The following is a 16,006-nucleotide window of genomic DNA, read 5'->3' as shown; positions in this document are numbered from 1 at the left end:
GTTACTTATGGGAGTTTAAAAAGTTCACCCAAAAATGAACCTTCAGATCATACCAACTGTGGGGCACAAAAGGTGCATTGTTTAAGAATATTGTGGCCACTGTGTACAATATAATGATAGTAAATTGAGGATCCGGGAAGTCCAAACTCCTAAATTAGGGGGGGAAAAAGACAAAAAAGCGCAGTATCCGTTTCTTGTTTCCCTAACTGAAAGATTTAGTGATCTATAGGGACTAATGACTTAAATTTCAGCCTGTTTGTCACACACAGCTATTGTATGATTTTAAAACTCTCACTGTCATTATATTGCAAAGGTGGCCATTATATTCTTTGCCTCATTCAGTATGTTCCACTGAGGAATGAAGGTTTTTGAACAAAATTATGGTATAATTAGAGTTTTTCATTTTTGTGCGAACTGCCCCTATTTTATAGCTGTTATATTGGGTGTGTTTTTGTGCATTAATCAGCGACACAAAGTATCATAGAATTTAATGTCCCCCTGCAGTCAATCATTTTATCCCTTAAAACTCATCTTCGATCACCAAAATGACATATTTAAGTGTTGATGCCTTAAATAGCTTGCATGTAACTCCATATCCTTGTCTCATTTAGTATACGTGGTTCTGTGAATATGCAAATTAGCCCCGCCTCAACTCACTCACACCAGCTCAGAGATCCACTCGTTGAGGGTCACACTCTGACGTGATTGGTTACAAGGTAGTTTGTGACTTCAGAAACATCAGCGATTTCAAACCTTGTTTTTGAGACAGTCTTTTTCACTTTTTTAAGGAGAAAATACTCAGCAATGGTGTTGACTTATGAATTTAAACATGGTTTGTCTTAAACCATATTAAAAACACCACATCGGAAGTCCACATTTCACCTCAGGAAGACTTTAAGTAAACATCTGTGTAGGTGATTTGTCTTGGCCAACTAAGTTAACTCACTCATTCGTTCTAGGAGCATTTGAACTCAAACAAATCCATCATAATGACAGTAGGAAAGAAGCGCATCACTGAGAGCTCCCTGTCTTTCGCCATCCTTTCAGATACTGCTCACTTGTCATTTTGGTGCGAGAGCATCTGCAAAAAGAGCATAAATTGTACAGTCTCTGGAAACACAGCAGCCCAGCCCCGTTTTCATTTTCGATTTAAATTCAAACGTATGTGCTCATGTGTTCAATTCACATGTTAAACAGGGCTCACATATCGCTTGGAATTGATACAAGGAGAAAATAACTTGGCCCCGTTTCTTAGGCATAGCAAGACGACAACCAGAAGAGGCTGCAAGTAATGAGTTAGTGTAAGTGAAGCCAGTAAAAAAAAAAAAAAAAACTGCATAGAATTTCATCTGGTCAGGGACTGATAAAGGAACTGCTCTCTCTCTCTCTCTCTCTCTCTCTCTCTCTCTCTCTCTCTCTCTCTCTCTCTCTCTCTCTCTCTCTCTCTGTCTCTCTCACACACACACACACACACACACACTCTGTCTGGCTGTGACTAAGCCTCAGATGTACCCTGGTCTGAATTGTTTGTTTAATTGACTTGGATATGATCGAAAGGCATCAGGCCGTTGATTGTAAAGTTGGAAGGGCGTACTGAAAAATAGATGACTCTGCTATTGAGTTGAACCTGCAGTCAAATCATCAGCTCTGCCTTAAATCCCTCGAGGTATCACTATTCTTAGACAAATGAATAAACTATGATTTACCGTGTCATATTCTAGTAAGAGACCAGCTATGGTTCAAGATGGTTTATGCTAGTTGGTGCTGGTTTTATACACAATAAAAGAGGGTTTATCGCAGCACATGCCACCGAAGAAACATTTTGGGTTCCATTGGAAAGGTTCCTTCGTGGAACAGTTGATATTAATAAAGAACCTTTATTTTTAAGAGTGTACATTTGCATGTGCATTTGTAATTGCTATTATTTTGTGTAATTATTGAATTACTGTCCAATATTAGCCGTTTGCATCATATTAAAATGCAAAATAAAATGTAGTAGTCAGTTGTCTGGCTATATACTGTAGCTCCTCAACAGCGAGACAACATTGAAAATGTACCTTTAATTTCCAAGCGTTAATATACTTTGCACGTCACCCCATGTCTTTTGGAGCAAGCACACAGCACCAAGGCCAGTTGTAGTCCAATTAATGGTTTTTGGGGATACTTTTATTTAGCAAATATGCATTCAATTGATCAAAAGTGAATTAAAATGTCAAGATAATTTGTGTATTATTACAAAAGATTTCTATTTCAAATAAAAGCTGTTTGAACTCTCTATTCATCAAAGAATCCTGAGAGAAATGTATTATGGTTTTTACAAAAATATTAAGAAGCACCATTGTATTATTTAAGAATGTATCACGATGTACACAAAAATATTAAGCAGAACAGTTTTCAACATTGATAATAATAAGATTTCCTGAGTACCAAATCAGCATATTATAATGCTTGAATGAAGAATGTAGACTGGAGTAATAGAGACATTTTAAAATATATTAAAATAGAAAACAGTTATTTTAAATTGTAATATTACTACCTTTACTGCATAAAAAAAATCAAATAAAGGCAGCCTTGGTGAACATAAGAGACTACTTTCAAAAACTTTTTGGGAAAAAACTTTCTGGCCACAAACTTTTAAATGGTAGAGTAGATGTGGTTAGATTTTAAAAAGAAAAATTATTGCTTTATTGGCTGAAATGTAACTTTTAAAGTTTTTGAATTTTTTTAGGAAAATGCTCTCAATACAAACAGAGAGGGATGTTAGAGGGCACTTTTGTGTATGGACACTGACGTGTCTGCTTTCAGTTATATAGTAAGATTGAGCTACATTTCTCTCTCTCTCTTTCTAATCTGTTTTTTCATTTGTAACAAGAGAGACACATAATTAGAGAGGGATAAATGGTTCTCACCTGCAGAGTCAGGACATGAATTAAACGTAATGAGAGCCATCATCTTAAGTCACTGAATCAGCCAGAACCAGCACTTTGTCTCCATGGCATTGGGTATTCTTTATAAACAAAGGAAAACAGAGCTTGCTCTCGCTCATTATAGTCATATAAATCCTGGCAATGGAAAGATCATGCATCAGTGTTCCTTAAATACACACACACACACACATCCATACATATTACTTTCAAATATTAAAGGCACGATCTGTTTTCCTGTGTGAAAAATGTGAAATTGAATCTGAGGCCTGGAGACTGTGGAGTTGATGAGATTTCCTGTTCATACATTGCGAGAGCGTTTAGGGCGCCGTTGCGTTCTGCTTCCCACTCTAACCCAAGACTGTCCATGTGACACTGGCTCACCTAGCGTGTTTGTGCAGATATAGCTGTGATAGATTTAACCTGAACTCACCAAGGGTTATCAAAGCAGCATTATCATTTAATGTTGCACTGTCTGGGATGCCTGTCTGCAGTAAGAGGCTGTGTTTTGTGTGCATTTGATAGTAATACCCTCTTTTATTAGCCATCCATCCACAGGGCACCCATCCATCCATCCATCCATCCATCCATCCATCCATCCATCTTCTTGTTTTCTGTACCTTAATGGTTCCTCGTTAGTTGATTGATTAGTTCCCACATGTGACTTGTTTTATTTCTCAGTTACCCTGTGTATTTATAGCCCTCAGTAGTAGTTCTTGGTCCGTTCTCGTTGGCTCAGCCACCTGGTGTCCTATAGCGACGGCACCTTGAAGACATGTTTCTGAAGTGGGCTGGATGACTATCTTTTCCAACTGCTGCCAGCGGGAGCTACCACCTGCACTCTGGTACAATACATGGACTATGCTCTTCTGGTGGAGTAGCCACTCCCCTTCCCACTCCCACTCCGCCTTCCCAGCCCACTTCCGTCATCTTGTCACCCCCATCCTCGCTCCAGTGACCCCACCCACAATGGACCTCCTCCCAAGTCATTCCCCACTCCTTCAAACACCGGCCACGAACCCAGAGCCAGTTCCTATGCCCAACAAGGGCCTAAAGCCTGAGCCCACTGCAGAGCCAGAGCAAGCACAGTCTGACCAGGTGTGTGAGCGGGCCCCAATATCCGTCCAGGAGCTCAAGCCGGAGCCATTGTTTGTCCCGGAGCCTAAACCTGCATGCTCTATCTTCAGGGACTGAGAACCAGAGCCTGCCAAGTCTGACCTGGTGTGTGAGCCGGTATTGGTGGTCATCCCTGAGGGAGTGCTGGAGGAGTTGGACATTGTGGAGCAAATCCTCCCAAGCCTGAAGTCTGTTACTTCTCATGTGAACTTCTGGATTCCCTGACACCAGTCCATTTTCAAGCCATGTCACCGTCGCTGGTCCCACCCAGTTCCGAGTCTCATTTGCCGGCCAGCTCCAAATCTCTTTCGTTGGCCAGCTCCAAGTCTTCATTGTCGGCCAGCTCCAAGTCTCCTTCATCGCACCCAAGTCTCCATCTCCACCTTGGTGTGTTTATCCCATATATCCACCTCAGGCCTGCAAGCCATGGACTCCACCTCAGCCTGTCAACCCATCGGCTCCACTTTGGCTCCATGCACCCTCTGCCTCCACCATGGTTCCCACCTGGCTCCTGCCTCCATCAGTTCTTCCATGGGCCTTCGTTAAGTCGCTCCCTGGCTCCTCCCTCCATCGTCTCCTACCTGGCTCCTCCCTCTATCAACTCCCCCATGGACTCTTAAAAAAAAAGAAAAAGAAAAAAAAAAGAAGACATTTTTCTATGTTTTCCCCTCTCCCACCATTGACTGTCATCAGAAATTGCAATTAAAAATAAAAAGGTTCAGTTCTTACATTTAAATTGAGGTAGCAAATTCAGGAATTTGATTGAAATTTAAATGGCATATTTATTTTTTTGTTCTTGGTGCACAACTCTGATATTTATGATTTGGCTTATGAACATGTGCGGCCCTGCAGTGATCTGAGAGACACAACTAATTCTCCGTTAGTGACCCGAGACCTCACTACACGCTTCACTGAGTTAGACAAAATGAATTATTCCCGTTCCACCGCAAGTATTAGGTATCCTCTGATCGGCTCTCGCTGTGCCTTCAATGTGATAATGGAATGTTCAACATCATTGAGCATTTGGTGCGAAGTATATTAAAGGTCTATGAACACAGACATAGAGAGGCTCGAGAGTGTGTTGGAAGGACTGTAGCAAAAATGCATTTTTCACGATACATTAGCCAAGCGGACTAGAAAATCTTTTTTAATTTAAATCCAATTATTGTATCATCTGTTCCTTCATTTTGGGGCACAGGGTTTAATTGTGGGGAATGCACAGTATAAGAATCTCCTGCTTTTTGCAGTCTCATCTGTTCTTACTTATTTAAGTCAAATTTGCTAGAAGACTCTTGAATTCAACACTCTTCAAAATCAATTAATCCCAGCCGTTGCGATCTGTAGGCATGATTAAAATTGTTGGAATAAATTTATCCATACTTTAATTAGGCCAAAACCTGTGTTGATTATAAAGGTGGGACGGGTGCGGATCCTCGCGGGGCTTGTTACAGTAGAATACGAGGCATTAGAACAGCCACTCCATATCCCTGATGATGGCAACCAGCTGCTCACTGCAGTCATATGATTTCCTTGTGCTCAGAGAAAGTCTGTTCTGAGATCAATTTAGTCCGTCCATATTAACGCTGTCCAGGTGTACTGTTGCCCAACAAAGAAAACGTTTGTTCGTGTAAAAGTTCATTTAATTATAACTATAATCCAGGGATGTGGTTTTCATACAATCATTTCTTTAAGTACAGAGGAGACTGGAATATTTCTAGTGTTCATCTGAGATTTCGGCAGTACAGTAGAGCATGGCCCTTTGGACCGAGAAGAGTTCTCGACTTCGTCTGATTACTGAGACAAATGGTCCTGAATCCCTAACAAGGCCGTTGAGACATGACAACAGCCAGAGAGTTCCCGAGGCAACCCAGCGAGAACGAAAGAGTACAAAGCAAAGGTTTAAAAAGGCCTTAGAAACTCAAAAACAATGCAATGGAGGATTAGATCTTAGAAAACTCTGGGATTTGTGTTGTAGAAGCAGTTACACACATTACCAGCACATTGTTTTTTTTAAAAAAGCAGCATTGTTCCTAAGCATTAATGAGAGGAACTTCACAATTCTGATTTTCAGAAAGAGATTGAGAGTCTGTGATTTCTCTTTGCCTTGTCTTTATAATCATAATTAATGTCAGCTAATCCCCTGTCTCATATTCCAAAAGTCAGGTCACACATCATCATCATCACTCATGTCTAATGAACAATCTAACTCTGCATCTTCTTCTTCAGGGGAGATGCTAAAATACGCCCACGCACGCGCCGCAATCTGTCACACAGATTTTGTGTTTAGAAACAGTTCCTGAAAGTAATACTTGGTAAGTTTAGCTTGTAATATCTCTTTTATATAAAAGGTTGATTAAACTGCTCAGAGTGTGCCATGGAAAATGGTCTCGATTTGAGGATTGGTCACAAAGAAAATACAACAAAAGAAAAATACAAAATGTATTTTTAGCACTGATAGTAATTGTATAATGTAATTAATTAAGTATTGTGTAATGTCATTTTTAAAACACATTTACATAATTTTATACTATTATTGTTTTAGTCTGCTTTCCAAAGAATGGTCAGAAACGTAATGTCACTTTAACTGTCAGGTAGAAGTCTGCTACGGAGCTCGTGGGCTTTGCAAAAAGTGTACACGGCATTTACGCATTTGGCAGACGCTTTTATCCAAAGCGACTTTCATTGCATTTCAAGGTCCACATTTTCATTCTTATCAGTTCTTGCTTTCCCTGGGAATCGAACCCATGACCTTGGCGTTGCAAGCATCAACGCTCTACTGTTTGAGCAGGGGTTTTGGGGGTTCTGGATATGAAACGATTGAAAACCCTTGTACTAAAGCATTATTGGATATTGTTGATGAAAGTAACGTAATTGAGCTGTTTTTTTACTCCAAATTGAAACAAAGGAAACAATAAAAGATTGATTTCAAAATCTCATTGGATATTATAATGAATCTTTGCCTCAACTCACAACTTAGGGTTGTGTTCAGTACTTTTTTTTTTTTTTTTTTGTCCTGATAAGACCATGTGGCTCAGCATTTCAGCAGCTGTCAAATGTCATTTCTCTGCATTTAACACTCTGCATTTAACACACACTTACACACTAGACAACATCAGCCTATAAAATAGCCAGATGTGGCCGACCATGAGATAGATAGACCCTGAAGGGATGACAAGTTGATGTGTCTTTGTCCATATTCTTTAAATCAACTGCACTCAGATTAAACAAGGTCTTTGTCTCTCTTAATCAGCGTAGAAAAACAAAAAATGCTTCTTCTTTTGTCTGTCTCATTTCCTCAGAATGTTTTGAGATGCTCTGAAGCAGGTAATGGGAGTGAAAAGTCTGCAAAAAGCTTCTAGAAATAATTGAAATCAAATTCATTTGGTACCATTAGTTTATACTTCCTCTAACAGTAGAGAGGAAAATCACTTTTTGGATATCGTTTTCCAAATCAAACCTTTTTACTGAAAGTGCTTGGTGAAAGGCTTTATAATATCCACATGTGGTCATTCTGAAGAGAATTGTATAATATTATTGCCCACCATGCAAGATACTTCCATTTCCTGTTACTTTCCTGAACTTAGTTGAGAACTTAATGATTCGATTACCTGAAAGCACCCACAAAAAAAAACTCTGAGAGAGAGACTTTTAGCCTAACACTACAGTCAGACAATTAAAATACCTTGCAAGTCTTTCATCCTCCTTATGAGAGTATTTCCGCAGGTTCTCCACCTCATGGGAAATTGTCACTTTAGAGTTTCTTTGCCACCGGATGAATCCCTGACAAGCTTTAATGAGCAACCCAAGAGAGATCCGAGTGCTTAATAGGAAATGGGCTTCAGTTGGACAAGCTAACATTCTTCATTTTTAGCTAGCTTAGGCTTTTTATTTGTTTGTTTGTTTTAAATGATGCAGTCTGATTCATGCTTGCCCTACGTATTGCCCAATTGGGATCTAGACAGGGTCAGGGTTAGAGATGCTTTGGCCATCTTGCGAGTTGATCTTGATGTATGTGTAGACCCGACCTATGCATCAGCCTCGCAGGAATAGTGAACCCTTAACATCATTAAGTCCTCCATAGGATCATGAGCACTCAGACCAGAGAAGCAGAGTCTGCAGAGGTCATGCGCTAGGTCAGATGAAATGGAAAAGAAGAAAATGTTCTCTGCTTAGGTGGTTGCCCTTTTCACACTTTTTTCACTTTGAGTTGTGGCCATGCTGGAAATCCTTATCGCATTGCTTTTTGATCTGTTGAATGTAACTTTGTTGATTGTGATTGTAAGGGAGGAGGTCTTATTGTCCACACTTTTACAGATTTTTCTGAAAGCCCAGTTTGTTTGTTTATGGGCTCTTGTTTTTTGTAATCCTGTCTACCAGTGTTTTTTCTCAGTTTTCTCATGATATATTCATTAATTCTGACTAAAAATATATTTTACTCCATTTTAATTAGGGATACACCTATATATCGGCCAAAAAAAAGCAAACATTTTTCACTATTGGCCAATGGCCGATTGTTTAAAAAAAACATGTGATCAGTGTCGATTATCCTGTCAATCAAAAAGGGGCAGAAAAATGTGTCAGACTGTTACTCATACTGTATGTGTGAACAAAATCTTTCGTGTTGAAATTAGGCTGTCGAAGTTAAAGGGATAGTTCACTTAAAATTTTTAATTCTGTCATAATTTACTCACCCTCAAGTTGTTTCAAACCTGTAGGAATCTCTTTCTTCTGCTGAACACAAAAGATGATATTTTGAAGAATGTCAGTATCCAAACAGTTGATGGACCCCATTGACTTCCATAGTATTTTTGTCCCTTTTTTCCTTATAGTTTGCGGCATTACTTGGGGGAGATTTTTTTTTACCTTAAGAACATCAAATTATCAGTAGAGGCATCAGCAGATATCATTCTGAATAATCGGCTATCGGTATCGGTGGAGAAATTTAGAATTGGTGTATCTCTAATCATGTTATTTTTTTCACATACAGTTTTTTTTGTAATTTTAAATGAAAATATCCTAAATTTTCTCAAGATTTAATTTTTTATAGTTTTACTAATTAAAAACGCTTTTACCCTCAATTTTGTTTTTAAATCTTCTCAACACCAGTTTTTAATTGTATTAATTAAATTGTTTTTATTTTAAATTAATTGATTTTATCCTGTCCACAACTTTTACACATTTGTATTTCTTATTTTGTCTTTGTTTTGAAACAAATATTATTTTCTATTCATATATGCTGTAATTATCTGGAACAAAGCGTTTAGATCTAGGAACTTCCATCTAATACATTTAATTTTTCAGCTGATCAGTCCCAACATTATATGACAATTTATGTTTAATCAAAATATGAAAAACTCCCATTGGTGATTTATTATGGTCACAGAACCACTGACAATACCTTGCACTGCACATACTTATTCTGTACAGTGGCCTTTACCTTTGAGGGGTGTAGACGAAGACAGGGGAATCAATGAGGTCATGATGCTCCATTCCTCTCCAACCAAGAAATAAACTTACGGCAGATAATTAAATGACTAATGGCTGTGTGCTCCACTTGTGCGCGCTGACAGCCTCAAGCTCTCCAGAGAGGCTCCATCCTGCCAGGAGAAGAAGCTGATGAAATTCCCCAGACTAATCAACTGTTTGTGTGTGTGTGTGTGTGTGTGTGTGTGTGTGTGTGTGTGTGTGTGTGTGTGTGTTAGGTGAGAGTAGGTAGGAGCTGACAGTCTGGAAGAAGGATATCAGTGCATGGTAGCTGGGATGGAATCATGGCTTAGCTCATGGGAATTTGTGAATCAGAAAACAGAGTAGGAGATGGATTCGTGTGTAGCAAAAGCACGCTTTTTTGTAGCAAAAGCACATAACACAGAGGCTGAGATGTAATGCAAACAACACCAGTAGAGCCAGCAGTTAGAGATAGACCAAAACACTACCTGACTAATCTGTGAGGATATGGGCTAAAATAGGGGCTCAGAGATTTGGAAACAAGATAAATAACAATGTTCAGTATTGCTGGCAGAGTATGTGCAATACATCTAAAAGAGTACTACATCAGAGTATATAATATATACAGGAGCGGTAGACAGACATGAGGAAAAGGTGAACCAGTTAACGCTTGAATACACTGCACAACTCAAAATCGTAACAGATTGTACACAAAATCTCACCCACAAACATGAAAACAATATGTTCTAAATTTGTCTCAAAATATCAAACATGGAGGTAATCACAGTCTGAAGCTAGATTTGAGTCTGCCCATCATATATGAAATTGTGTGTGAAAGCGGTCAACTTCGACTATGCAAAATCTTCAGATCAGCTCTAACTTTCACCAACTTACGTCGACTTGTCCAGGCTGCAAATCGGGGCAAAAATGTGTACAATAGTAGTATATTCCAGCCTTTAAATTCACTAAGCTCTTTTAAGACAAAGATCCAATCAATTCCTGATGGTCAAAATCAAATCCCGTCCTATATTGTTCCATGTTCGAGAAGCCATTTCACATGGATGTAAATCACAATAGTGAATCATTGACAATTGCAATTTCGATTTCATGCAGACTTTAAAGGGTTAGTTCACCTAAAAATGATTTTTTTATTTTTTATTTTTCACTAAATTACTCACCTTCAATGTTGTTCCAACACCGTAAGTTTTCGTTCATCTTCGGAACACAAATGAAGATATTTTTGATGAAATCTGAGAGCTGGCTCACTCCTTAGGCTGCTAGGTAATTGCATCTGCAGGCCCAGAAAAGTTAGTGAAGACATCGTTAAAATAGTCCAAGTGACTACAGTGGCTCAACCTTAAGTTTATCAAGCGATGAGAATACGTTTTGTGCGCAAAAATAACGACTTTATTCAACTATTAATTTTCTGAGTGAGTTCACGAGAGCGTCACAACGCATGCGCGAGAAGAACTGAGAAGATGATGCAGATGGGTCTCGATGTAGTGTTTGAAATGGTTCTAAAGTGTGCATTTCCTGGATGTCCGAATCATTAGAAACGAGAAAACGTAAAAGTGCCTTACCAATGCCGCAAAATGAATGGCTTACATTTCACACTTTCCCATCAAATGATCGTGAGCGTCATCTTCTCAGTTCTGGTGCATTTCAACCAAAAAATATATGAATCTGTGTTCCGAAGATGAACGAAAGTCTTACGGGGTTGGAACAACATGAGAGTGAGTAATTACTGACAGAATTACATTTTTTTGGGTGAACCCTTTAAGTTGGAAATCCAACCTCAAGCACCATTCCCATGGTAATTTTCAGAGAGGTAGTGGACTTGTTCTGAGTTTTCTGGAAACCTACATTTTTGACAGTGCAATCTCTGTATGGAGTGCTGCGAAGTTAGCATCACCCTGGTTCGACAAAAAGCCAATATGATTTGTCCATTGACTTTTAATTTATTGCAGAAAATAAGCTCTGTGACCAACAAAAGTTTATGATTCTTATACCAATTGTTCATTATGATAATCTTCACAAATGAACAGAAGTTTTTTAATGAGTTTTAAAGCCTAAATATATAATCGGCAGAAGTAAAATGATAAAAACGTAGGCAACGTAGACTTTAATGTCACCACCTTTAAGCTTTCAACAACTCTTTCAATCTTTGTTTAAAAAACAAACAAAAATTTCCCCTGAAAGTTTGAGTTCGAATAGTTTGCAAGAGCATGATTATAAATACAATGAGGCTGAAAAAGTACATAAAAATATGTAAAATATTGAGAATAAAGTTGTAAAATTAGGAGATTAAAGACCTTTATTCTGAGACTTTATTCTTGTAAAAGATCTATTATGAGCTGATTTTCTAAATCGTATATTCGATTTTAATGTGGCACTAATATGTTGGGGTTTTACACTGAGAGTTATATTAAGGGTGGTTACCACAATCTTCGCAAATGAACTGCGAGAAAGTCCAGCCTTAGCTTAACCCCAGGCCCTGTGCATCTTTTCAGTCTGTGTTGTGTCTGCTTGTCATTTTTTATATGTTGCCTCAGTGGACTGTCACAGTTCTTCGAGTCAGTCTGGAGACAGCCCGCGTGAGGTCACGACAAATATGACAGAAAGCCTTGCCAACCTGCTAGCGGGAAAGTAATGATGCGGAATTGCCTCGGCCCCTTGAGATGCAATAAAGGCAAGATCCTCGCAAACAGACAGTAACAATATATTGTGCTTAGAAGTCCAGGGACAGGTTTCGCAGAGTTGAGTTGTTAACCATGCCTGTCAAAAATCACACCGAGTGTGTCAAGACCAGAAAGCAGAGAGAATGTCTGGCTCTAAGTCTTGGTAGACCTGAATATCCTGCAAAAAGCGGGGTCTAAACTGAGCCTCGAGAACTGTCCTAAGATTTAACCTCTGTCACATTCACAAGTCCTTTCCCGTTCCCTCCTCTTGGATCTCACTGAGCTTTAGGCTTGGCAGTAAAATCGTCTCGCTGAGGAAAAGTAGATTTACTCTTTCATCCTTTCCCCTTTGGTAACTCTTGGCCAGTGGGCAGCTCAGCCTCCTGCTTTTCTCTCTTTGCTGTCTCCCATCCTGCTGTGGTATTGTTCGGTTAAAGGAGGACGAATCTAGTGTAGCTACCACAGTGTCCTCCCCTGCTGCTGTGCCAGTCATCCCCCCTGACTAGACATGGCCCTGATTGAGTTATTTCAGACCCGGGAGAGGTGAAGGAGCGGGAGGGGTGTGATGCTACAGTCTGCATGGATCAATGGAATTGAATTATTAAGGCACAAGCTTTATTCCACAAAGCTTTTTAGTTCAAATTATTATTATTTTTTTTTTTTATAACCTTGTGATTTAACATTACGAAATTAAAGTATTCTTATTTTGAGATTACAGTCCAAATGAACAAAATATATTTGTAGCATTATTAGATTAAAGACATTTGGTCTGTTAAATCCTATATGATTTACATAAATCCTTCACATCCATTTCTTGGTTTGATGAAGGTTCTGTTCCTATTCCTGTTATGATAATTATGACTTTTCTCATAATATTGTGATTATTTTCCCCCCTGTCAAAATATTTATTTATACTTTATTCACATGTCTGTATTATTTTAATTTCAAGACATAATTCTTGTAAAATTATAACTGTATTTTTAAAACATAATTCTAAGGGGCTGTTTACACGACACTGTTTTCACCTAAAAACGACAATGCTGTTTTTGGTGCCTGAAAAAAACAGTGTTTTCTCTCAAAATATTTTTTTGACTTAATTCACACGCCTTTAATCTCCCTTATTCTTATAGTTTGAGGGTATTCTCAAAACATTACAACTTCAATCTCAGAAAATTGACTTATTTTCAAAACATTACCAACAAACTTTTTTTTTTTAAACATTCCTTTCCCCTCAAAATATTTCTTTACTTTATTCACAAACCTTTAATCGCTTAATTCTTCTTATAATATTATGACTGTATTTTTTAAAACATTGACTAACACACTTTCTTCTAAACATTTCCCCCCCTCTCAAAATATTTCTTCCTACTTTATTCACACACTTTCAACCTCCTAGTTCTATGACTTCATTCACTTTTTTTTTGTAACATTACAACATACTTCTCAAAACATAATGACTTTCAAAACATTACAGCTTTATTCTTGTAACATTATGACTTCATTCATAAAGCATTTCTGCAGGATTTTCAGATAATTACAAACATTGTTTCATTGTCAAACAAAGATTACATTTTTATTTTAACATGGCACTAAAATGGCGTCATACATTGCTCTGGGTTTCTGAGTCTATTAAGTGATCACTGACTGCAACATGCAGGGGTGTAAAATTGTATTAGTAGTTGAAGGGGTATGAAATAAGATATTTTATATGCTGATGAGTTGAAGGTGTGAATGCAACCAAGGACAGGTCAAGGTTATCTCATCCCATAGTAGCTGCTGACTCTGGGTTGCTGGAACCCCCAAGGGAACAAAGAGGCCAGATATAAACAAAGACTGTTGAAATGAACCATTGATGGGGCTGTCACTATAATCGCCCTGCCCTGTACTTTATTGGGGGTTATTACTAGCCAAGAAAGCATATGGAGCCCTTTAAATCATACATTTTACATTAGAGTAAAAATATGACTCTCCCACTCCCACCATCCCACCTGACTGACATCACAATGACAGTTATGACTTTCTCTCTCTCTGTATTTCTTCCCTCCCCCCTCTTTTTACCATCCTCCTTTCTCTTTTTCAGGTCCTGATGTTGGCAGATGGCAACACAGAGGATTTCCTTAATCAGAAGCTGCCTATTCTCTCCACCCTGGTTTCGCAGGACGGCAAAGCCACCGCGTATGTGTGTGAGAACTTTGCCTGTGCCCTCCCGGTCACCTGCCCGCAGGAACTGAGGAGACTTCTGCTGGAGTGAGAGCCGTCACACCACACAAACATCACTGTGGGACCTTACCATAGTCGGGCCGCTAGATATCTCAGATTATTACGCCAGTAGCAAACTACAGCCATCAAAAAAAACTGTCATAAATGAAATGCACTGTAAGACATTATACAGTGGCAAGGCAAACCTTTAGGGGTTGCCCGAGTTGTGATGTTCCACCTCATTCTAGACCTATAATGCAAGACGCTAGTCTTGAGGGACGGAAATACAATATCATTGAATTGTGAGGAGGAACGCTGAGGTTAAACCTTTCATAGGTTTGTCTCGTGGGCTCAGTTGATCTCTGACAACCTGCTTTCTAAAAGATCAAGCATGTTTCTTCGCAACCTTTCTATGCAGTGCAGCTGATCAGCCCTCGATAAGCAACATGCCGCTGAACACACTAGATTTAGAGTGGAATTAGACATACAATGAATGTATACTAGAGCTCAGACTCTAGTTGTGGAATATAATAAATACTCACTGAGTAACCCTTTTGTGATCTGGTTTATCTGTGCATTCCTTTAACATACGGCTCAAACTTATGAAGGTCTCACACCGGATGTGACAGGCATCCTAAAATTAGAAACCATTGTTTTCTATGAATGTACGCATATCTCTGCCATCTTTAGATGTCCACTGATGGCGTCCAGATGGGAATTTGGAGGCTGCTCAAAATTTTCACGCATAGTTTTTCATTTAACTTGATCTCAAGAAAACATTCTAAAATCGTTATTTAGATACATACACACTTCTGCTGAAAATGTGGGGGTCAGTAAGTTTTTAAGTCTCTTATGCTCACCAAGGATACAATAAACAGTCAAATCTGTAATATTGTGAAATATTAGTACAATCTAAAATAATCATTTTAAATTTTAATATATTTTAAAATGTAATTTAATCCTGTGATGGCAAAGCTGAATTTACAGCTGTCATTAATCCAGCCTTCAGTGTCACATGATCATTCAGAAATCATTAATATGCTGATTTGCTGCTCAAGAAACATTTCCTATTATTATGAATGTTGAAAACAGTTGTGCTGCTTAATGCTTTTGTGGAAACTGTGATGATTTCCCCCCCTCCAAAATTCTATGATGAATAGAAAGTTCAAAAAAGCAGTATTTATTTGACATATCATTTATTTGTAATGTAAAAGTCATTCCTGTAACTTTTGATCTATTTAATGCATCCTTGTTGAATAAAAGTATTGATTTCTGTTCAAACTTATTGACCCCGTTGTTGACTTTTGATTGGTAGTGTACATAATGTAAGATGCAATATACATTATGTGGTTTGACAGCTTGAATAAAGAGTGCATTAAACATTTCCATTTGTAATCTTTCGATTTGAGCAGTTGCAACAGTTTTAACGTGCAAACACAAAGGGCAATGTTTAATTTTTAGCTTTGGTAATATTATGCAATGTGTTATTTAAAAGCTATTAATTAACATATTTCATGATTAAGAAGAAATACACAGCAAAGTGAATCCATAATTTCTAGTTTGCCAAAAATAGTAAAAAAAAAAAAAAATGCTACCCATCAAAAGGTTCCATGTTCTTAGCCAATGGAATTGCTTAGGGGTCCA

General features: G+C 38.3%; 1 protein-coding gene across 1 annotated transcript in view; it reads left to right on the top strand.

Annotated features, from left to right (window-relative positions):
- Positions 1-15,746, top strand: part of spata20 (spermatogenesis associated 20) — a 39,861-nt gene extending 24,115 nt beyond the window's left edge. Inside the window, exon 16 of the mRNA XM_079594785.1 lies at positions 14,244-15,746. Coding sequence (XP_079450911.1) covers positions 14,244-14,414 — 171 coding nt within the window. The 3' untranslated portion in view covers positions 14,415-15,746. The remainder of the gene's footprint in view (positions 1-14,243) is intronic.
- The last annotated feature ends 260 nt before the right edge of the window (positions 15,747-16,006 follow it).

The sequence above is a fragment of the Phoxinus phoxinus genome (assembly GCF_949152265.1).
Source record: "Phoxinus phoxinus genome assembly, chromosome: 21".
Classification (NCBI taxonomy): Eukaryota; Metazoa; Chordata; class Actinopteri; order Cypriniformes; family Leuciscidae; genus Phoxinus; species Phoxinus phoxinus.
This window is presented reverse-complemented; position numbering and strand designations above follow the sequence as displayed.